The sequence below is a fragment of the Brachyhypopomus gauderio genome, chromosome 8, assembly GCF_052324685.1.
Source record: "Brachyhypopomus gauderio isolate BG-103 chromosome 8, BGAUD_0.2, whole genome shotgun sequence".
Lineage (NCBI taxonomy): Eukaryota > Metazoa > Chordata > Actinopteri > Gymnotiformes > Hypopomidae > Brachyhypopomus > Brachyhypopomus gauderio.
The window spans coordinates 27,413,401-27,438,585 of record NC_135218.1 but is presented as its reverse complement, the minus strand read 5'-3'; the positions used below and the strand labels follow the sequence as shown (position 1 = coordinate 27,438,585).

Below are 25,185 nucleotides of genomic sequence, written 5' to 3'. Positions count from 1 at the left end.
TGTGGAACGTGGCGTAAGCTGGGTTGAAATGTCTGGGAGCAACAGCGGTGACTGAGTCCAAACTCACAGTGGCTGAAACAAGGGTCACTGCTCCTGGAGGCCCAGGAGGTCCTGGAGGCCCAGGAGGTCCTCCGAGTGGGCCAGGCTCTCCCTAAAAACACACGTGCACGTCAGAGCGCCCCACTGACCAGAAAACCTCCGAGTCATTATTATGGCTCATGATAATAAAGTAGTGATCTCTTACACGGTCGCCTTTCAGCCCTTGATCACCCCGTTCTCCCTGCAGGAAAGATTGAGACAGAAGAAAGAATATCTGTACTTTCTTAGCTTATTATTACGTTGCAGTGATTAATCAGACTTGTTGAAGAATTCAGGTCTGCAGACAACGTGACCCACCGGTTGCCCTTGGAAGCCATCGAGTCCGGGGATCCCGTCGCGACCTCTGGGACCCTCGCCGCCTTTCTCACCTGGAATTCCAGGCAAGCCCGTCAACCCCTGAAAGGTTTACGGAGATGAGAAGACAATCTTAAAGTGCGTAAAGTCGTTCTGAATCTTGTGCTGGCATTAATCCGCATGCACCATGCACAGATCCAGCAACTCACCGGCAATCCAGGAATTCCTTGTGGACCCTGGAACGTTACAAAAACATCAAGGACGTCAAAGCGCGAGAGGTTAATGATTCAGCTATGATGTCACTTCCATGGTGGAGGGATAATAAAGGTAAGTGAAGTTACCTCTGGGCCAGGCGGGCCCATCACGCCAGGAACAAACTGAGGAACAATTTCAGACTCCTCTCCACTCTAAACACACAGACAACAGAGAACAGTAGAAGCATGTCTGAAATACACTGTATATATGCCCACCCCCACCCCCTGTTTTAAAAGGTAGTTTGTTATTAACTCACACTTATATTAAATCTGATGATGGGTCCAGGAGGTCCAGGAAGTCCAGGAGGTCCTTGAGGTCCCCTGGGGCCCACAGGTCCAGGTAGACCTGCTCGACCCACCAATCCTAGATCTCCTGGTTGCCCTGCAGTGCCTTCTGCACCCTGCAGGGTGAAGAAACACAGAGACAACACTAAACACGTGTGTCTCAGAACAACAGCAGTGAAACCCCCTGGATTGTTTTTCTGCTATGAGAATGTGCAGGACCTGATTCCAGGCTGAGGGTCCTGCTACGTGTGTGGTGGCGTGTGAGTTAACACAGTGCTAAATAAACACATTCATCACTTTGGGCATTCATGTCTTTATAGACTCGAAAATATATATTACGCAGTAATAAATGTAGGGCAGTAATGAGCTATAACGTAAAGTAACGCAGACTGTGTATATCATTCCACTATCGCCACCATAACGTGCGGCTCGCTGGAACCAGGTGAATATGAAGGGTCAGGTTAGTTAACCAACACTGTCTATAACAAACACCATCAACGTGCCCAGTTCGACTTACTTTCGAAATACTTTTGAGGTTTTTTTTTGTGATTAAGATTTAATTATCTCATGATATCAGAGAAAAGTCTGCACTAATTTAGTAAGAGTCAGAGGTAGGGACGGGTTAGACGTGGGGGTTGTAGTCCAGGGTTACGGCCCATCAATAGAGAATCACTAGGGTCCATACCCACTCCTCAATATTCAAGTATGACCAAGTTAGTCACTGCTGTCTGGTCATACTGCAGGGAAATTAATGAAATTAGAAACAGTACAACCTTTAGGAAAAATACCAGCTGGATGGTAAAATGTAAATTAAACATTTGTGGAGCTATCAACACCTAACCTTGTTTTAATGTTACGGTGTATACATTTAACCTATAACCTTTGACCTTCATGATAAAGGTCAGAATGGTAGTATTGTCCAGAGGATATTAAAGGGCTGGAGTGTTGCTAGAACAGCAGAAGTGTACAGAAAGACCTTGGCATCACCGCACAAGATAAACTCCCCATTAGTGCTGGACCACACTCACTGACTCTGACTGGATTTGTGCTGGAGATAAGAGCTCATTCTGAGTAATACAATGATTCATACTTTATTAAGATACATACTTATCATACATATTCTATTAGTATATTGAATATCTTAACACTCAAGCATAAGTACTCATGCTAACAGAACCAGACTTTTAAAAATACTATTCACTACACTACACAGTAGTAAAAAGCATTTTAAAAGGATGTTTCTTTTAATGTGAGCATCTCTGGTTCAAATTTTAACATTAACATTTTAAAATGCAGGAGGACAATTGTGTACAATCATGAAGACCCACAATGTTAATGTGTTTTACCTTCTCTCCAGATTGTCCAGGAGAACCCAGTTCACCACAGTCTCCCTATGAGACGCAGGGAAGTATGTTAAGATGGACATCGCTATGTTTGAAATGAAATGGGTCTTCATCTTGACCTTTACCTTATCACCACGAGGTCCAGGGGGTCCAGGAGGTCCGGGCAGACCCAGTGGCCCCTATATTGAAGAAGAGAAGATCATTAAAGTAAGAGTCTTCACCTCGTCACTTTGTAATGATGAAATAAAAGACCGTGTGGTTGGAGCTGAACAACACAGAAACGTGCAGTATACATACAGGTGGTCCAGGGGTTCCATCTTTTCCTGGAGGCCCAGGAAGACCAAGTCTTACAGATCCTTCTGAAACAGGAGGTCCTGAAGGCCCTGGAGGTCCGGGGGGCCCAGGAGGGCCTGGAGGACCACGGACACCCTGAAAAATAACCAGGAGACCCATCCAGCACATGCTTGGTAGACGCAACACAAAATCAATCTTCAAACTCTCTGGGGACAGATCCCGTAAGACACATACCCGCCTTCCCGTGTCATGAAATCCAGAACCCTCCATGTCAACAAATGTCTGTAGAGGAGATAGGTGAATGTAACAGAAGTCATGTTGGGTGTTATATATCCAAGTAACTTACTTACAGTCCGGTCAGTAAGTGAGGGCCCGGGGGGTCCAGGAGGTCCGGGTGGTCCTGCCGGACCGGGACTACCTTCTCCAATCTCTCCCTGCAGGACAAAGAGAGTGATCAGACACAAGACCTGTCATGACTCAGGACTCCTCTGTTCTGTGGACATGATGCATTTTCCATGCATTACATGGAGCATCTTACTGAATTTAGTAACTTAATATTTTCCAAAACTGCTACCTTCTGGCCTTTGGCTCCACTGACACCTGGTGTTCCAGGAAAGCCAGGAGGTCCTACAGGCCCCTAAACGACATTGGGAGGAAACAGTTCATTTGTTAGTTTCCACAACATGTTGACATCTCAGTCTCTGAGAATATTTGTGATGTTAGGTATTGATGTTCCTCAAGGCTCAATATTGACAATCCAGTTAATCTCCAACGTGTTCAGTGGGATTGGGGTCATGACTCTGTGTTCAGTGGGGTTGGGGTTATGACTCTGTGTTCAGTGGGGTTGGGGTCATGACTCTGTGTTCAGTAGTGTTGGGGTTATGACTCTGTGTTCAGTAGTGTTGGGGTTATGACTCTGTGTTCAGTGGGTTGGGGTCATGACTCTGCGTTCAGTGGGGTTGGGGTCAGGACTCTGTGTTCAGTGGGGTTGGGGTCATGACTGTGTTCAGTGGGGTTGGGGTTATGACTCTGTGTTCAGTGGGGTTGGGGTCATGACTCTGTTCAGTGGAGTTGGTGTCATGACTCTGTGTTCAGTAGTGTTGGGGTTATGACTCTGTGTTCAGTAGTGTTGGGGTTATGACTCTGTGTTCAGTGGGTTGGGGTCATGACTCTGCGTTCAGTGGGGTTGGGGTCAGGACTCTGAGTTCAGTGGGGTTGGGGTCATGACTGTGTTCAGTGGGGTTGGAGTTATGACTCTGTGTTCAGTGGGGTTGGGGTTATGACTCTGTGTTCAGTGGGGTTGGGGTCATGACTGTGTTCAGTGGGGTTGGGGTCATGACTCTGTGTTCAGTGGGGTTGGGGTCATGACTCTGTGTTCAGTGGGGTTGGAGTCAGGACTCTGTGTTCAGTGGGGTTGGGGTCAGGACTCTGTGTTCAGTGGGGTTGGGGTCAGGACTGTGTTCAGTGGGGTTGGGGTTATGACTCTGTGTTCAGTGGGGTTGGGGTCATGACTGTGTTTAGTGGGGTTGGGGTTATGACTCTGTGTTCAGTGGGGTTGGGGTTATGACTGTGTGTTCAGTGGGGTTGGGGTCATGACTGTGTGTTCAGTAGTGTTGGGGTCATGACTGTGTGTTCAGTGGGGTTGGGGTCATGACTGTGTGTTCAGTAGTGTTGGGGTCATGACTGTGTGTTCAGTAGTGTTGGGGTCATGACTGTGTGTTCAGTGGGGTTGGGGTCATGACTGTGTGTTCAGTGGGGTTGGGGTCATGACTGTGTGTTCAGTGGGGTTGGGGTCATGACTGTGTATTCAGTGGGGTTGGGGTCATGACTGTGTGTTCAGTGGGGTTGGGGTCATGACTGTGTGTTCAGTAGTGTTGGGGTCATGACTGTGTTCAGTAGTGTTGGGGTCATGACTGTGTGTTCAGTAGTGTTGGAGTCATGACTGTGTTCAGTAGTGTTGGGGTCATGACTGTGTTCAGTAGTGTTGGGGTCATGACTGTGTTCAGTAGTGTTGGGGTAATGACTGTGTGTTCAGTAGTGTTGGGGTAATGACTGTGTTCAGTAGTGTTGGGGTCATGACTGTGTTCAGTAGTGTTGGGGTCATGACTGTGTTCAGTAGTGTTGGGGTTATGATTCTAGATCAGGTCTTCCCCAATCTGCTACCACAAACATCAAAGCTTATAGTTTGTCAGATAGTTAAGAGTGATTGGTCACTTCATAAAACACATTTCCATAGCTGCAGATGGTGACGTGTGATTGGTCACTCAGAGATGATGGTGTCACAGCTCAGTGCAGTGGTGGCTGTTCGCACCCTACAGCCAGCGCTTCACACTGAGATCTTACACCTGCATTTAGCAGCCCGGCTATGGGACCCCAACAATATGATTTCAGGTGTTTTCATCACTTGCACAAAGTGTTTGAGAGACAGCAGCGCACAGCCATCAGAAATGGTGATCCTGTGTGTTGCGATGGCTACAGTCACAGAATTCGGTGGTTACAGATTTCAGTGTAACACCAGCAGATGGCGTAGTTTTGTGTAGAAGATGTTTAACTGTATTACTAGCGCAGGGGTGGTGAACCTGTGGCTCTTTTGATGACTGCGTCTGGCTCGCAGATAAATCTTAGTTGACACGATGTTTCCTAACACGATAAGTAATGAATTATTCCGCTGACATTTTAAAGTAAAAGCGCTACAGAAATCAGTGTTAAAAAAATTAATACATTTCAAAATATAAAACATTATCACGTATTTTAATCCATGCGTCTATTTTCTACCCATCTCATCAATGAAACGGTCACATATATACGCCAGGCTATATTTACATCGAAATATCCAGTATGGAACAGCAGGAAGAAATTCAGACGTATTATACCAACAGTTATTGGTCTTAATTAAAACATTCAAATTAAAAATATCATATGGCTCTCACGGAAATGAGTTTTAAAGCATGCAGCTTCCACGGCTCTCCCAGACGAGAAGGTCCCAGACCCTGTACTAGGGCCTGTTAAGTAACCGCTGTATCATCAAACACTCACTCACTGGTTGAGCTGTAAAACTCTTCTAGTCATACTTCTGGATTTCTAACAGCACGTGTTTAACACAGAGAAGATTATAAGAGTACTGTAACGGGGTGGCTGGCCAGGGGTGATCTGTGTGATCCAACACGGGGTGGGGTAGATAGTTGCTGAGCTAAACTACAACTGGGGAGAGAGAACAAAAGGGGGCAAAAGGACCAGCCAGGAGAAGGTGGAGGAGAAAACAAACGAAGGTTGTAGTCAAAATGGTTTGGGCAGGAAACAGATAACAAAGGACGCAGGGGAAGGACTGGCTCTCTCATACAGCGAGACACAAAGAAAGAAATAAACAAAAAGAGTAACAAAAGGAAAACAAGAAAGATGGGAACAAAGCTGTTCTTTAGATTAAAAGACAACAGCTTTTAGAGGGAGAGGAAAGACCCCCTGAGACCAGAGAGAGACTCAAGAAGAAAAGAGAGAAAAAGATGCCAGAGAACAGGTCCTGTAACCTCTACCTGAGATACCGGCTAATCTGACCTACGCTGACCAAGCAATTCAGCAACCAGCATCTTGGAGGGCACTGCTTGTAAAGGGTCGTTAAACTGGTGTAGCTTGTTTGGTTTGATCCCTCTGGTGGCCGGTGGTGGTATATATATACAGGTTATATGGTATTTCATGGTTGCCATAGTCAGCAGGCCGACTACACCAGTCAACAAGTTGTTTAATGTCAGCGCTGGTCTGGCTCCTAGACAATTCTGTTTACCAATAACAGCACTCACGCTTGTCTGGACAAGATCTTACAGGTTGACGTTTAGATGTTATCACTGCCACCTACTGTGGATCACCTCCCCTCCCCCTGGGTGGATCACCTCCCCTTCCCCAGTGTGGATCACCTCCCCTCCAAGGTTATAATAGTTTTGGATTTTTCATTATAGTTTAGTTTTTATTTCATTGTTTCACTTTTTTTCTAATTCAGTTAGTTTTAATTAGTTTTTAGAGCATGTTTGCTAGTTTTTATTAGTTTTAATATATTTTTAAAGCTTAGTTTTAGTTTAGTTTTCATTAGTTTTTATACTTTGGGTTATTTGTCAGGTGCAGGATTCAAAAAGTCCAAAGTAAATATTGTGTAATAAAAACTCATCAAAAGATAACATTTTAAACTAACAGTCCACAAGATAGAAGCCTTAAGTGCAGCGTAACCCTATTTTGGTTCGCGTGAAAAGCTAAATTTTTTGAATAATCGAGTAACACAGCCATGTTGACATCGATTCTCAACACATTACCTAGTGCATCCACCCGCTTGCAGTTTTTCTGCATATTAACTAACCAGCAGCTATTTGATCACTGGTGAAGACGGTCCATTATGGTTCTCCTTCCCGGTGCTACCTAGCCGGGATGGTGCTTCTCTTTCGGCGGAGCTACTTAACAGTCTAGCTTGTCAAGGTACTGGCAGTCAGCCCTCTTGTGTGAACTTTGAGATTCGTGGGGTTTTTCCTCTTGAGAACTACTCTATATATTTTATCACCTGTTTCCACTACAAGACACGTAGTCTTCCTCGTAGTCATATTTTAATAATCCCATACAGGACTCGCCGTGTTATCCCAACTTTTGTTGTCGTAATTTTGCAGGCTAGCATAGCGAGCAGGAGCTCTAAACACGAGACGTGACGGACCATGAGGTGTCGTACGCTTCTGTCAGCTAATATAAAACTAATAGTGAAAATAAATCGATCTCATATCAGTTCACAAGACTTATAAATAAACTGACAAACACGAAAACGAAGGGTATCCTTTCTATAATTTCAGTACGTTTTAGTTAGTTTTCTAAACATGTAATATAGTTATAGTTAGTTATCGATTTTTTTATCGCTAACGATTATAACCTTGCTCCCCTCCTCCAGTGTGGATCACCTCCCCTCCCCCAGTGTGGATCACCTCCCCTTCCCCAGTGTGGATCACCTCCCCTTCCCCGGGTGGATCACCTCCCCTCCCCCAGTGTGGATCACCTCACCTCCCCCTGGGTGGATCACCTCCCCTTCCCCAGGGTAGATCACCTCCCCTTCCCCAGTGTGGATCACCTCCCCTTCCCCACTGTGGATTACCTCCCCTTCCCCTGGGTGGATCACCTCCCCTTCCCCAGTGTGGATCACCTCCCCTCCCCCACTGTGGATCACCTCCCCTTCCCTGGGTGGATCACCTCCCCTTCCCAAGTGTGGATCACCTCCCCTTCCCCAGTGTGGATCACCTCCCCTTCCCCAGGTGGATCACCTCCCCTCCCCCAGTGTGGATCACCTCACCTCCCCCTGGGTGGATCACCTCCCCTCCCCCAGGGTAGATCACCTCCCCTTCCCCTGGGTGGATCACCTCCCCTTCCCCTGGGTGGATCACCTCCCCTTCCCCTGGGTGGATCACCTCCCCTTCCCCAGTGTGGATCACCTCCCCTTCCCCACTGTGGATCACCTCTGTAGCAGGTCCTGGTGGTCCAGGAGGGCCCGGAGGCCCTGGAGACCCACGATCCCCTTTGGGGCCAGGATACCCTGAACCAGGACTTCCCTGCAGGACAGGTGGGCATTGTGAACAGTGCTGTGTGATTGTTATACCCACAGGTACAAAAAGAACGTTCATAAAGTTCAGTACATTTTCACATATTCACACTTAATTACATATAATTAAAGTGTTATAATTAAAAGGTACTTTTATGCAGCCATAGGTTATATGAAAAGGAATGAGACAGTCTGCACTTTAGGGAGTGTACTGAGTTTACCTTCATTCCTGTCTCTCCTATGTCACCCTGCGGACATAAGAGAGACATAAACAACCACAGTGATAAAAAACATTACATTGGATGGGTTCCTATACAAGAATGGACATGTTTTACAAAATAAAAATCTTGCCATGATTTTGCATGATTTAACTAATTAAATCTAACTGTTGGCTTGGGAGGGATATTGTAGGTATTTAACATAATTGTAGACCACGTCTGTTTTTTGCACTGTAAATCAGTTCCTGTCAACACACAGGCCAAGACTCTGAGTCGCTGGGACAGGATTCGTGTGGGAGCTCGTGTGTAGAGTTTCGTTTGAATGACGACAGACAATGAAACAGAAACATTACCAAATAACACTACCAGCGACCAGCATCCCAGTCGACAGCGTTTATACACACACTAACCAGGCAGAAACAACAGACACCTGGACTGACAAAGAAACAATGAGCACATGGTGCAGGGTGTCATGGCAACAAAATGGCGCTTAAACAGAGACCGTGTGTCACCGTGACACCGAGAGACCATCATGTTCATAGCAACAGCACAATCATACCTTCTCTCCACTCGACCTGTCAGGTGACCTTTCAGGGTCTCCAGATTCACCTTTAGGCCCCGCTGGGCCCCTGACCCCCATGTCTCCCTTATCTCCTTTAAAATCTGGAGAAAACACAATGCTGTCACCATAACGACCAGCACAGCCCAAAAAACACCACACTACAAGAATGAGGCATGAATTACAATACATGAATACATGAATTACAATACCCTGATGGACATTCTGAAGCCCACCATGCATTTAACGCTAGAACAACATGTGTAGAGCAGGCACAGACACAATCAAACTGTTGGGAAAGATTCTGAAGTTCTTCCTCATATTGGCCTTGGAATGAGACTGACACACAGATGTCTCTCTGATGTCTCTCTGATATCTCTCTGATGTCTCTGTTGCTGTTGCCCAGCAATTATGCCTATATCTGTATAGGAATAACACATTTGAAAAGTTCCAATCTGGTTTTAGGCCCCATCACAGTACTGAAACAGCATTAGTTAAAGTAACAAATGATCTCCTCCTTGCATCAGATCAAGGCTATGTATCACTGTTAGTGCTTCTTGATCTTAGTGCAGCTTTCGACACAATTGATCATAGGATCTTGCTAGAAAGGTTAGAACGCTGGGTTGGAGTCTCAGGCACAGCCCTTTCATGGTTTCAGTCTTACTTAACAAATCGCTATCAGTTTGTAGAGCTCAATAATATTTCATCCAAACGTACAATGGTTAAATATGGGGTCCCGCAAGGCTCCATCTTAGGACCACTATTATTTACATTATATATGCTACCATTGGGCACAGTTATAAACAAACATGGTGTCAATTTTCACTGCTATGCGGATGACACTCAACTTTACATATCAGCCAAACCCGATGACAAACTCAGTTTAGGAAAAATTGAGGCCTGTGTAAGAGATATTAAATGCTGGATGTCTCTAAACTTCCTACAATTAAATGAGGACAAAACAGAAGTTCTCCTTGTGGGCCCTAAGGCCGCAAGACAGAAAATTCCAAATTTAATGCTTAATCTTGCAGACTATCCCATTACACCTGGCACAGTAGCCAAAAACCTAGGCGTCATACTCGACTCCGACCTATCATTTGATAAATATATAGATAATACTACTAGGATAGCTTTTCTACATCTCCGCAACATTGCCAAATTAAGAAATGCATTATCACAGGATGATGCAGAAAAATTGGTGCACGCCTTTGTTAGCTCTAGACTAGACTACTGCAATTCACTACTGTCAGGATGTTCAAATAGGAATCTAAATAAACTTCAAGTAGTTCAAAATGCCGCAGCTAGAGTTCTGACCAGAACTAGAAAATTTCAGCATATTAGACCAGTCCTATCAGCCCTGCATTGGCTCCCAGTTAAATTTCGTATTGATTTTAAAATTCTATTATTAGCATATAAAGCACTACACGGGCTTGCTCCTGAATACCTCCAGGAACTTATTTCCTACTATGAACCCCCACGTCAACTAAGATCACAGGGTGCTGGTCTGTTATTAGTTCCACAAATTAACAAGGTAACAGCAGGGGGAAGAGCCTTTTCTTATAAGGCTCCCCAGCTTTGGAATAATCTTCCTAAATGTGTCCGGGACTCTGACACAGTCACAATCTTTAAATCTAGGTTGAAAACCCACTTATTTAGTCTAGCGTTTGATAATTAATATCCCCCTTAGATAAAGGTACAGATCCAGGGGTTCATAGACGAAGGGTTTTATGGTAGACTGGGGTGCTGGTGCTGTCATCCTGTCACTGCTCGTGGTCACTCAAGTTTGTTGACAGTGCAGTGGACGGATGCCATTGTCTCAGAATGCCCCCAAGCCTATGTTACCTTCTGGTTCTGCCTTTTTTTAGCTAGGCTGTAATAATTTAACTTAGTGCCGGAGTTGCTGCCACACTCCAGAAATGTTTATAATTTTACCTGTCCTGTATATGTCCTCATACAGAGCTAATTTTCCCTGTTTCATTTCTCCACATGGCTGCCCGCCTGCTTGAGGAATAATGAGATGAGGAGAGACAAGCGATCCATCCTGGCTGGCCACCTCCTGCCTAACCGGATGCCTACACCATGATGGACATTATTACATATTTTTCGGTCTAAATGGACATTATTGCATCTTTTACATTCTGTCTACATTCTGTCTATATTGTTGTTGTTGTCATGGTGACCGGTGTCGGCCAGAGGAGGATGGGTTCCCCCCCTGAGTCTTGGTTCCTCTCAAGGTTTCTTCCTCATGCAAAAAACTAGGGAGTTTTTCCTTGCCACTGTCGCCTTTGGCTTGCTCACTGGGGGCTAGGACTCGGCACTTGTAAAGCTGCTTTGTGACAACAACTGTTGTAAAAAGCGCTATATAAATAAAATTTGATTGATTGATTGATCTCTCTGATGTCTCTCTGAGGTTTCTCGGATGTCTCTATTAGGTCTTTCTGAGGTCTCTCTTATGTCTCTCTGAGGTTTCTCTGATGTCTCTATTAGGTCTCTGATGTCTCTCTGATGTCTCTCTGAGGTTTCTCTGATGTCTCTCTGAGGTCTCTCTGAGGTCTCTCTAAGGTCTCTCTGATGTCTCCCTGATGTCTCCCTGAGGTCTCTCTGAGATCTCTATGAGGTCTGCTCATCCTCGTCTCCTAAATGAAACTTGTGGGAATGCAACTTAAACATTGAGGAATTTGGGGAATTATTTCTGCGGTGTTGCAAAAATTATTGAATATCATCCAAATATGAATGACACTGATAATGGCCTTTGAACAAAATTTGCTGCTGTCAAATTGTGCAAAGATACAAAAATGAAGGTAAAAATTTCGTATACCGGTGTATACCAGAGATATAACATATTACCATATTGTAGAAGTACAGCTACTGTCCACAAGGGGGCGATATATTTACATTAATAGATACTGTGTAGTGCTCTGCTTTCAACAGCAGTCTAGTCTAGACCCAATATCAGCTGTTAAAAGCATCCAGCGTCCAGGAACATACTTTCATACCATGTTTGACACCTCAGTATTTGAGAAATGTTTCATATGTATGACAAATAAATGTACAAACATAAACACAGAAACAAAGTCAAGATGGTAATCTTGTTAACTTGTTAAATCTTTAGAATTGTTCAGAGGTATTGAGCAGAGAAGTACAGCGTTAGTCACATAAATTTAAAAACCACACATACCTTTTTGTGCTGGCATGTCATCGGTGTCCAGGCGGGACCGGGTGGACGGCAACACAGGGGGCAGCGGCAGGGGCTGCAGGAAGGACGGAGGACTCTGAAATAAATTCACACTTAAGGTTAGTTTAGCTTCAATAAGATGGCTTATTTTGTTTGGCTGGTCATTATTGTTTGAAATGTTGAAACTGCTGTTTGCTCAACATGTTAATAACTTGATCGAATAATTATTAAATGATGAAAACATTGCAGTGGTGAAGGTTTACCCTAGTAGTCTGTATCTCCGACTCCAAATCACTCCCCAAATCACTCCCCGAATCACTCCCCGAACCACTCCCTGACCCACTCCCCGAACCACTCCCATAATCTTCTGAAGCCTGGAACACAAGACAGAGAGAAACACAAAACCATTAAAGGTCCTGGTTTTGCAGGTATGTCCCCTGAACGTGGAACAACATGAATACAGACCTGAGGGAAATGAGAGACTCATATTTAGTGTCAACAGTTTTGACCCGAGGAGCACGTGACCCCTTTATGAATATATTATACATGCCCTGGATGTGACTTACGTAATCATCATCGTCATCGCCTTCATCACAGCGGCGTTCAGCTGCCCTTGGGTTACCCACAATCTTTAGTTCAGAGATCAAACCCTAAAGGACCACACACACAACACACACACACACACACACACACACACACTAGATCTCCAAGTGGACTATGCACAAATCACACACTAGAGAGTGAAGAAAAACACACCCAAACACACTACAGCCCTAAAACAAACAACCATAAAACACATATGCGTGAATAATAATATACTAAGGACCTGGATATTAGCAGCGTGGGGAGGGACGTGGAACATACCTTATACTTGTCAGGGTCAGCGGCACCACCTTGTCCGACAAAGAGCCCCGCCCCCGTGTCTAACCTCAGGCCACTGGGCGAGCGTTCGAACGTTGCCAGTCTGGGCTTGGTGCTGCAGTCCTCATAGAAGGTCACCTGATTCAGCTTCACCGCTAGGGAGTAGCGGCTCCACTCCTCAGACTGGTAGGGCACCTCAAAACTGGCTGCTTCCACTGATTTATTGGACCCTGGACGGGTGTAGTAGAACACCACCTTCCTGGTGGTGCCCTCGACGGCCGACAGCTTCACCCCGACGTGCATGAGCTTCTGGTCGGAGTCGGTGATGGCGAAGATCACCCCTGCGTCTGGGGAGGTGGCCTTGATCTGGAACACCAAGGAGAACTCGTCGTAGAAGGGGCTGGGCAGGTGAGCCCGGGCAGGGAGCCCCACACCGGCTCCTCCCTCAAACAGGTAGGCGTCTCGGCCGCCGGGGCCCTCCACCAGCCTGATATGATTGGGCGGTGGGCTTCCAATCAGCTGCAGCAAGGAGACTCCGCTGTCTTCTGCAGAAGGTCAGAGAGAAGATGGCCATTCACTCAGACATTCTGACATGTACTACAAACACAATGCAAATACATGCCAAATGTATAATAGCTAATAACTCAAAGCATTTTTTAATTAAATAAAACAGATCATGCTGAAATGGTTATTTCTTCCTATCAAAACATTCCCAACTTTGAGCTTTTTGAAAGAATTTTACAATGAAAGACAGCAAAGATTTAAAGACAGCACTAATATCAGAAATCTAGAGACGTCGCTGTAATCTTTCACACTTGATCTTGTTTCCATTTGCACATTTTATATTCTTAATTCCTAATCTCCATTCTCTTAAGGAATGAATCTTGTAATTCATATTGTCCATTGTTATTTTTGTGTTAGCATTTCACTGCAAGTCCCAGATTAAAAATGTGATTGCACTTTGAAAAAGATTTTTAAACAAGGCTTTTTACAAACCAACTATTCCATGTTTCCCAAAGCTGTCGTTATTTATGTCGTTTGATGAGGACCGTCCCAAATGCGTTCCCATAGATTAACCTCTGATGCCACGAGGATGTTTAGTGGGGAGAAAACTGCCTGCTCTAATAATACTACAGGCAGAAAGAGCAACACAAATCCCAGCATTGCACGTCCCGGGAACACAACTGACCTTCTGCAAACATCAGCAGCCTCCGAGGACCCAATCTGACAGACGATTTAGTGGTGATTATGTCTATTTCTACCGACAGCAGGAAAAGTTGACGTGGAGTCTGCGGACGTACTCTAAGGCCCATGACCCCAAGAGCAACTGGCTAAATTTAACATGCTGATTATGTGAAATTTTGTTGGGTTTCCACAGTCTAAGCTGATGAGACAGAGGTTGTATCACTATGGAGTGAATTTACTTTTTAAAAATGCAAATTAAAACAAACAACTAAAACTGGTATTGGTTACCTGGGTCGGCATAATTTATCTAAACAAACATTAACATGACTAAGATTCCTGATCAAGTTCTTCTGGATCTTGGAAATGCCTGCAGTGTGATCACACTCAAAACTGCCATTCTGACACAAAGACGGTGTTTAGTATCAAGGGTGTAGTTTACGATGACAAAATTAAATGTTTCCTACTAAAACACCAGCGCTTGTCCATCAACACTATTCGATCATAGCTTTGACACAACTGATCCATCACCCATCAACTGAACTTCTCTCTGGTCGTCTGTAGTTGTGTGCTAACTAGCTAACCAACCTTCTCCCCATCCCACCAGGCCAGGAGGACTACGGATAACAGGCACTTCCTCCAGCACATAAATGTAAATGTGCCATATTTTGTCAATTGTGATTTTTACACCGCAATCAAAATTTGTCCTCCGCTTTTAACCTATCTGTGCAGTTAGAACACACACACACACACACTAGTGATTACTAGGGGGCTGTGGATCACACATGCCCAGAGCGGTGGGCAGCCCTAGCCCGGCGCCCGGGGAGCAGTTGGGGTTAGGTGCCTTGCTCAAGGGCACCTCAGTCATGGCCTCAGGTCTGGGAACCCTCCGGTCACAAGACCAGTTCCCTACCACCAGGCCATGACTGCCCCAGAATCTGAACATGTGGAATCTCCCCGGACTGAGATGTACACACTAAACATGACGGTCACCAGGGTCTGCTCAGCACTCTCAACTAGCAGGTGGCTGTAGTCCTGAATCAGCAGGAATGGATTCCCAAGCAAACAGGCACCGAAAAGCCGATAACTGCAGCGGACCGTGAGAACGGGATGTCCAGTTCCAACGACACACATCCAGCTATGGCAGTTCAACAGCTTGGATCCAGAGCATCGCATGATTCGCCACGGTTATCCGATCCTCCAGGAACGAGTGCAGGATTCATTACGTTCCCATGCTATGCTGTCACAAGGCTTCACACTGGTTCGGACACAGGGGATTATGGGAATACAAACCCCCACATTATTTACTCCAGATGTGTCCTCTCACGCATGAACCCACATCTCCACACACACTCACGTCGTCCCAGAAGAAGAACCACCTGGAGGAGGGGAGTCTTGTAGCGGGGAGGCTTGTCTCGATCCACTGATAGCACCCAAAGATCCCATTATAGGGACAGTCTCATATTAGAACTAATTCTTCTATAACATTTGTCTAGTAACAAAAGATTTTCTTAGGTTTCTTATGAGTAGCACTGGTGGTGCTAAACTGAACATGATTTTGTAGTTGGTGAGCTGAGCCAAAATAAATTATGTGGCCATTATGAAAAGCTAAAACTTACAGCAAGGAAATAAACCCAGCAACCTGAGTCCAGAGGGCAACCGTGATCTGCAGACTGGATGTCTGACATCCCAAATTCTATCCATGCCATAAAAGGGGCCTACGTTCTATGTCCATGGCTAGAGGTCCTTATTTGGAAATTCCATACATGTGAAAAAAATTATTTTTCTTTCAAATGGAGCACAGAAAAGAAGGCACCACACTATAATGCCAGAAATGAAAAGGTCTGGAAATAAACTCTGTTCAGTATGGCACAATCAGTTTGGACAGGTAATTATGGTTACGTTCCTGTGTGAGAAGGCAATCAGGCTCTTGTGAACAAAATCCTCTTCTGGCCCTCAAGAGACTCAATTAAGATAATATGACCTTTCTGTGCCAGGCACAGGCCCAGAGCCTCTCATATCAGTCCAGGAGCTGCCCACAGGAAATCAGGGCAGGGAGTCAGCCAAAGATGACCAGAGTGAGCCAGTTGTGACAGCTGAATACATTCAGCCAAAGCATCCAGCAACACACCCACAGCTTGGATAATACAGAGCAGCAGACATAGAACCATCATCACACTTATAACACAGGACAGGCTTCACACTTATAACACAGGACGGGCTTCACACTTATAACACAGGACTGGCTTCACACTTATAACACAGGACGGGCTTTACACTTATAACACAGGACGAGTCTCACACTTATAACACAGGACGGGCTTCACACTTATAACACAGGACAGGCCTCACACTTATAACACAGGACGAGTCTCACACTTATAACACAGGACGGGCCTCACACTTATAACACAGGACAGGCCTCACACTTATAACACAGGACGGGCCTCACACTTATAACACAGGACGGGCTTCACTCTTATAACACAGGACGAGTCTCACACTTATAACACAGGACGAGTCTCACACTTATAACACAGGACGGGCCTCACACTTATAACACAGGACGGGCTTCACACTTATAACACAGGACAGGCTTCACACTTATAACACAGGACAGGCTTCACACTTATAACACAGGACGGGCCTCACACTTATAACACAGGACGGGCTTCACACTTATAACACAGGACGGGCTTCACACTTATAACACAGGACAGGCTTCACACTTATAACACAGGACGAGTCTCACACTTATAACACAGGACGGGCCTCACACTTATTATAGCACAGGACAGGCTTCACACTTATAACACAGGACGAGCTTTACACTTATAACACAGGACAGGCTTCACACTTATAACACAAGACGGGCCTCACACTTATAACACAGGACGAGTCTCACACTTATAACACAGGACGGGCTTCACACTTATAACACAGGACAGGCTTCACACTTATAACACAGGACAGGCTTCACACTTATAACACAGGACGGGCCTCACACTTATAACACAGGACGGGCTTCACACTTATAACACAGGACAGGCTTCACACTTATAACACAGGACGGGCTTCACACTTATAACACAGGACGAGTCTCACACTTATAACACAGGACGGGCCTCACACTTATTATAACACAGGACAGGCTTCACACTTATAACACAGGACGAGCTTTACACTTATAACACAGGACAGGCTTCACACTTATAACGCAGGACGGGCCTCACACTTATAACACAGGACAGGCTTCACACTTATAACACAAGACGGGCCTCACACTTATAACACAGGACAGGCTTCACACTTATAACACAGGACAGGCTTCACACTTATAACACAGGACGGGCCTCACACTTATAACACAGGATGGGCTTCACACTTATAACACAGGACAGGCTTCACACATAACACAGGACGAGTCTCACACTTATAACACAGGACAGGCTTCACACTTATAATACAGGATGGGCCTCACACTTATAACACAGGACGAGTCTCACACATAACACAGGACAGGCTTCACACTTATAACACAGGACGGGCCTCACACTTATAACACAGGACGAGTCTCACACTTATAACACAGGACGGGCTTCACACTTATAACACAGGACAGGCTTCACACTTATAACACAGGACAGGCTTCACACTTATAACACAGGACGGGCCTCACACTTATAACACAGGACGGGCTTCACACTTATAACACAGGACAGGCTTCACACTTATAACACAGGACGGGCTTCACACTTATAACACAGGACGAGTCTCACACTTATAACACAGGACGGGCCTCACACTTATTATAACACAGGACAGGCTTCACACTTATAACACAGGACGAGCTTTACACTTATAACACAGGACAGGCTTCACACTTATAACGCAGGACGGGCCTCACACTTATAACACAGGACAGGCTTCACACTTATAACACAAGACAGGCCTCACACTTATAACACAGGACAGGCTTCACACTTATAACACAGGACAGGCTTCACACATAACACAGGACGAGTCTCACACTTATAACACAGGACAGGCTTCACACTTATAATACAGGATGGGCCTCACACTTATAACACAGGACGAGTCTCACACATAACACAGGATGGGCTTCACACTTATAACACAGGACAGGCTTCACACATAACACAGGACGAGTCTCACACTTATAACACAGGACAGGCTTCACACTTATAATACAGGATGGGCTTCACACTTATAACACAGGACGGGCTTCACACTTATAACACAGGACGAGTCTCACACTTATAACACAGGACAGGCTTCACAGTTATAATACAGGACGGGCCTCACACTTATAACACAGGACGGGCTTCACACTTATAACACAGGACGGGCCTCACACTTATAATACAGGATGGGCCTCACACTTATAACACAGGATGGGCTTCACACTTATAACACAGGACGGGCCTCACACTTATAACACAGGACGAGTCTCACACTTATAACACAGGACGGGCTTCACACTTATAATACAGGATGGGCCTCACACTTATAACACAGGACAGGCTTCACACTTATAATACAGGACGGGCCTCACACTTATAACACAGGACAAGTCTCACACTTATTACACAGGACAGGCTTCACACTTATAACACAGGACAGGCTTCACACATAACACAGGACGGGCTTCACACTTATAACACAGGACGGGCCTCACACTTATAACACAGGACGAGTCTCACACTTATTACACAGGACAGGCTTCACACTTATAACACAGGACAGGCTTCACACATAACACAGGACGGGCCTCACACTTATAACACAGGACGAGTCTCACACTTATAACACAGGACAGGCTTCACACTTATAATACAGGATGGGCCTCACACTTATAACACAGGACAGGCTTCACACTTATAATACAGGACGGGCCTCACACTTATAACACAGGACGAGTCTCACACTTATTACACAGGACAGGCTTCACACTTATAACACAGGACAGGCTTCACACATAACACAGGATGGGCTTCACACTTATAACACAGGACGGGCCTCACACTTATAACACAGGACGAGTCTCACACTTATTACACAGGACAGGCTTCACACTTATAACACAGGACAGGCTTCACACATAACACAGGACAGGCTTCACACTTATAACACAGGACGGGCCTCACACTTATAACACAGGACGGGCCTCACACTTATAACACAGGACTGGATTCACACTTATAACACAGTACAGGCTTCACAATTATGTGAAAAAATGTGAAATTTGATTTATGTGAAATGTGCCATATTTGTCAATTGTGATTTTTTCACCACAATCGAAATCCTCCACATTTACCCACCTGTGCAATTAGAACACACACACACACACAATAGTGATGACTAGGGGGCTGTGGTGCACACGTGCCCAGAGCGGTGGGCAGCCCTAGCCCGGCGCCCGGGGAGCAGTTGGGGTTAGGTGCCTTGCTCAAGGGCACCTCAGTCATGGCCTCAGGTCTGGGAATCGAACCCACGACCCTCCGGTCACAAGACCAGTTCCCTACCACAGGACCATGACTGACCCAATTACAACTCAGGACTGGATTCACACTTTTAACATGGCTTCGTGGTTTTACGTGCATGCACATCACGTGTCTGAACTCTACTGGTGCAGTAGGCTCTTGGTCAGGATGAGGCCTTGTGTGTCTCGGTCAAGTCCACCATGGAGCACCCCGTCCACCATGGAGCACTCCGTCATAATTTATACAAAACAACTCTTGGCCACCATTGCTGGAACATTCTCATAAGCACAGTTGGGTGGGTGGAGACTGTTGTCAATTGATTTGAACCTTTTTCTGATTCTTCACACGGATTCAAGTACTGGAACAAGTTACAGCGTTAGTCATGCGAATGCCTGACATTACTGTGCACAGTAGGATATTGTGTGGTGGAAAATTTTGCCCGTAATTGGAATCCTCTAACAACGTGGACACTACACTGGTGTGTAGGCTGTCAGACCACAGGGCTAGATCAAAACCGGACCGTCTCAAGCCGCCGTCATAGTGAGACTGTAGTTCAAAGCCACTCACGAACATGAAATATTATTAACCCACAAATAATTAATCCCAACTGAACTCTGACTCTGGAGCAGTGAAAATTGCTTCAAAACTGACTTTAGTGGACGTGGTCGTCTAACAAAGTTCTCCTTCTTCGGCGGCATTTTTATTGCGCCTCCGCATGACGAAAACAGTCTGGGCTATTCTGAGTCATGAATACCCCCAGCACGCTCAGAACCCCCATCACGTGTCCTCCCTGGTCACTCTGAGAGGGGCCTTGTTGCGTCCTGCAACTGGACATCCTGCCCTTCCCCCCCCCCCCCCCCCCCCCCCCCCTCTTTTCCAAGTGCCCACTCCAAGGTTCCAGCACGCAGGCCCACCATTCCAGACTGCTGCATTGTTTTCAGCTGGCCAATCAGACTACTGCATTGCTTGCACCCGGCCAATCAGACTGCTGCCTTGTTTGCACCTGGCCAATTAGAGCAGTCCCTAACACTATCCCAGGAGTCACGGGGAGAATTCGAGACACAGGTATGATGATGGTAGATTCTCACGTAAAAAGCACATTACATGGAAGTACAAGTTGCTGTATATGACAAGAACATCCCACTATAATCTGCTTTCAGGGCACCAGGTGCGTTGCATTAAGCACAATTAGGCGTATCTGGCCGTAACTTGCACTTCTGTTCAAAGATCCTGCATAGTCAGCAGAACACGGTTTTGCCCTCATATTTTAAAACTTATCCTACATCTTTGAGGCAGCAAGACGGCAAAGCCAGCGACGTGCGGTCCCTCACGGTCTCACGGTGGCTGTCACAGCGAGACACCAACGTGAGGCGATCCTCTTGGAGAAGATCACATTAACACCATGGCCTTGGAAGACCAATCACAGCAGCTGAAGGGAAATGGCGTTTGGGTCGAGGGGAAGATCGGTCCTTCCTCTAGCTGTCACCACTTCCAGGATTCGCCTACTGCGTTTGGATTTTCCATGGTTGCCTTTTCTGCGAAAACAAAGGCTGACAACTACAGGAGTGACTGGACTGGGCCAGGCGATGCCCTTTCCTGTGTGAGGTTTGTGCTGAACCCTCTCCAGGCCAAACCACAGCTGGGAAACGGCCAATTCATGCTGTTCGTTAAGCAACAGTCACCCTTCTAAACTTTGTTGAGCTGTTATGTACTACATTTTTCAACCTTTTTGTGTGCATTTTTAAAGTCAACAGGATCCAGTACTTTAAACAGATTGGTTTGCTTAAAACTGATTTAAAAGAACCACAAAAACCTTGTTAACACAAAATCTCATTATCAGTATGAATACCAGTACACACGCACCGACCTGACACATACAGACCTGACACGTACAGACCTGACACGCACCTACCTGACATCTACAAACCTCCAGCACATATGCATCAACCTGACATGTACAGACCTCCAGTACACATGCACAGACCTCACATGTAGAGCTCCAGTACACATGTACAGACCTGACACATAGACCTCCAGTACACATGCACAGACCTCACATGTAGAGCTCCAGTACACATGCACAGACTTGACACGTACAGACCTCCATCACACATGCACAGACTTGACATATACAGACCTCCAGTACACATGTACAGACTTGACACATACAGACCTCCAGTACACATGCATGGACTTGACACGTATAGACCTTCAGCACACATGCACAGACCTGACACATACAGACCTCCATCACACACGCACAGACTTGATATGTACAGACCTCCAGCACACATGTACAGACTTGACATATACAGACCTCCAGTACACATGTACAGACCTGACACATAGACCTCCAGTACACATGCACAGACTTGACACGTACAGACCTTCAGCACACATGCACAGTCCTGACAGATACAGACCTACATCACACATGCACAGACTTAATTTGTACAGACCTCCAGCACATATGCACAGACTTGACATGTTCAGACCTCCAGCACACATGTACAGACCTGACAAACACTGACCTGACACGTACAGACCTTCACCACACATGCACAGACCTGACACATACAGACCTCCATCACACATGCACAGACTTGATATTTACAGACCTCCAGTACACACGTACAGACCTGACATGTAGACCTCCAGCACATATGCACAGACTTGACATGTTCGGACCTCCAGCACACATGTACAGACCTGACACGTACAGACCTCCAGGCCCCTGCAAAGCCCTCAGAGGTGAGGGTGTCCCCAGCAGCATGTATGAGCCCAAGCCCTGGCAAAACCTGAGCATAGAACTCAGAAAAAACCCAGGCACAGCAGAGCCACACACACGCTCACGCTCACACTCACACACACACACTCACACTCACACACACACACACACACACACACACACACACACACACACACTCATACACACTCACACACTCACACTCACACTCACACACTCACACTCACACACACACACACACACACACACACACACACACACACACACACACACACACACACACACACACACACACACTCCCATGGCGGGCACCAGTTCACTGCCAGGCCTGTGGATTGGCTGCTGTACCTTTGCGGTTGCTAGCTAGCACGCATGGCGGCCCGTGCTCCTGTCCCTCGGGGAGGGCGTGGCATGCCACGGGCAGCTCCCTGTCCTGCAGCGCCGTCCAGCAGCTGTCCCGCAGCAGCTCACAGAAACCACGGCAGGGGAGCGGCGCGGCCAGGGCGGCCGGGACGGCCGGGGAGGCCGGGGCCCCGTCCCGGGCCAGAGGACACTCTGGCGCCACCAGCAGACAGAAGAACCACTCCAGCCCATGGTGGCAGTCTGAGCGCAGGAGCCACGCCCACTCGTGCAGCACGGCCGCCACCTGCTCCGCCCCCGTGTGGTTCAGAAAGTTGGGCACACGGAAACCCACTGCTGCCACCGCGGAGCAGAAGGGCCAGTCGGGACCTCTGGGCAAACACTTAGGGGGGTCCGTCCAGACGGCACTGGTTTCAACGAAGGACGTTTTAAAGGTACTGACTGGGCCACTGGTTCTAAAGCTGCTGGTGGTCACCTCTCTCAGTGGCATGTTGGTGGGCTTTGTAGTTTTTTCCTGCTCCACATCCACAGTGAACTTTGGTCCAAGACCCGAGGACCCTCCACTTCCCGAGTCATCTAACATCCCGAGTAAAGACTGGTCATTACCCGTCCTGGTAGGGCCTCGCTCCTTCGAGAGGTCAGGGGTCGTCGCTGCAGCGATCGCGCTCGCCACAGCGGTGACGTTCTGATCCTGGGTCTCAGCGGATTTCTGGATCGCACTGGTGACCTTGTTGAGCTGTGTTGTAGCCTCAGTGACGTTCTCCAGTGTCAGGGCTTCTCCGGGAGACACTTGCTGCTCTGCGACGGGGCGATCCGTGGGCTGGGGGTTGCCTGTCCAGAACCACGTTTGCACGGGAGCAGCAGAGAGCACTAGCAGAACCAGGTAGTTCCACAGCTCCATCATCTCCATCTACCACTCCACTACGACCTCACTCACACTCACAATCTCCTCCTGGGAGCTTCCTACACCGCCAAACCCACGCAAACACCGTCTTAGGTTCCTTTCCTCCACTCAACAGTGAGAAAGAGTGAGAAGGAAATAGAGAAAATGAGGGGGAGAGAGAGAGAGAGGGATAGAGGGAGAAGGAGAAGGGGGGTGTGTGCTCTATAATGGGAGGTGGAGTTAGTGTTCTGTTCCCACCCTCCCTCTCTCCAGTGCTGTGTGACTGGTGTGATGTGTGTGTCCCCACAGACCACTCTGAACACAGATGTGCTGGGTACAATCTTGCAGTCTTTCACCAGTGTTTCCTCTGAGTGAAATGTTTTTTTTTTTCACAAGGAAACACTTTTTTGTTATCTAAAATAAGCAAACAAATGCAGAAAATAGAAACAGATCTCTGCATGCAGATTTGTCTTACCTGGTAGTTTCTTGTTTGGAAAGAAGCTTTGTGTTTACATTAGTTTATGGTTATATGTTGTGTTTGAACTTGGCACAGTCCACTAATATTTAAATGGTTCATTAGCCATTACACCTACAATGATATTGCTCTACCTTATCAAATGAACCACGCCTTCTCTCAGCTTTGTCAAATAAACCACGCCCTCTCTCAACTTCATCAAATAAACCACGCCTTCTCTCAGCTTTGTCAAATAAACCACGCCCTCTCTCAACTTCATCAAATAAACCACGCCCTCTCTCAACTTCATCAAATAAACCACGCCCTCTCTCAACTTCATCAAATACACCACACCCTCTCTCAGCTTCATCAAATAAACCACGCCCTCTCTCAGCTTCGTCAAATAAACCACGCCCTCTCTCAAAATACAAGATGCAAGATCTGATTCTCTTAAGACTGAAACCCCCTACAGAGATTCTCTTAAGATCTATCTATCTATCTATCTATCTATCTATCTGTCTGTCTGTCTGTCTGTCTGTCTGTCTGTCTGTCTGTCTGTCTATCTATCTATCTATCTATCTATCTATCTATCTATCTATCTATCTATCTATCTATCTATCTATCTATCTACTGCAGTTCCAATGTCAATATGTTGTGAGTAACAAACAATGTGTTTCTTTATGTGCAGGGGTGTACCCAAGGTGACCTGTCGTGTCACCTCTGCCCTGGGGCTGATGGGTAATTGCATGATAATTGGAAACACAGGCTGCCCACAGCCTGGTTAAACTACTCCTCTACATGAGCATGACGCATTGCAGAACTGATTTATACCCCCCAGAGGTGGAAGGGAATGTTGATGTTTAGAAGTGGAGCCTTTTGGCGTATGACCTACAAATAATGTTTTCCTCCTGCACATACACATATGTCATATATGGTTTACAGGACTGGAGGTTTATAGAACTGAGGGTTTACAGGACTGAGGGTTTACAGGACTGAGGGTTTACAGGATTGAGGGTTTACAGGACTGAGGGTTTACAGGACTGAGGGTTTATAGGACTGAAGTTCTAACATATGTAAATGATTGATATGTATGGATGTATGAATTATATGTATGGATGTA

At 46.3% G+C, this 25,185-nt stretch overlaps 1 protein-coding gene across 3 annotated transcripts in view; it reads right to left on the bottom strand.

Moving 5' to 3' along the window:
* col18a1b (collagen type XVIII alpha 1 chain b) overlaps nt 1-25,185 on the bottom strand; it is a 48,346-nt gene that overhangs the window by 13,660 nt on the left and 9,501 nt on the right. Inside the window, exons 1-20 of one of the 3 annotated variants that reach the window (XM_077016001.1) lie at nt 22,717-23,803; nt 12,943-13,484; nt 12,645-12,728; nt 12,342-12,452; nt 12,082-12,175; nt 8,904-9,007; nt 8,348-8,374; nt 8,044-8,136; nt 3,144-3,206; nt 2,920-3,003; nt 2,804-2,851; nt 2,573-2,704; nt 2,401-2,454; nt 2,279-2,323; nt 905-1,048; nt 735-800; nt 603-629; nt 397-495; nt 245-280; nt 68-151 (exon numbers count right to left, since the gene is read on the bottom strand). In XM_077016001.1, coding sequence (XP_076872116.1) covers nt 68-151; nt 245-280; nt 397-495; nt 603-629; nt 735-800; nt 905-1,048; nt 2,279-2,323; nt 2,401-2,454; nt 2,573-2,704; nt 2,804-2,851; nt 2,920-3,003; nt 3,144-3,206; nt 8,044-8,136; nt 8,348-8,374; nt 8,904-9,007; nt 12,082-12,175; nt 12,342-12,452; nt 12,645-12,728; nt 12,943-13,484; nt 22,717-23,638 — 2,859 coding nt within the window. In that variant the 5' untranslated portion in view covers nt 23,639-23,803. Of the gene's footprint in view, nt 1-67; nt 152-244; nt 281-396; nt 496-602; nt 630-734; nt 801-904; nt 1,049-2,278; nt 2,324-2,400; nt 2,455-2,572; nt 2,705-2,803; nt 2,852-2,919; nt 3,004-3,143; nt 3,207-8,043; nt 8,137-8,347; nt 8,375-8,903; nt 9,008-12,081; nt 12,176-12,341; nt 12,453-12,644; nt 12,729-12,942; nt 13,485-22,716; nt 23,804-25,185 lie in introns of those variants that run through there. The other 2 variants (XM_077016002.1, XM_077016003.1) reach the window with 2 other exon arrangements.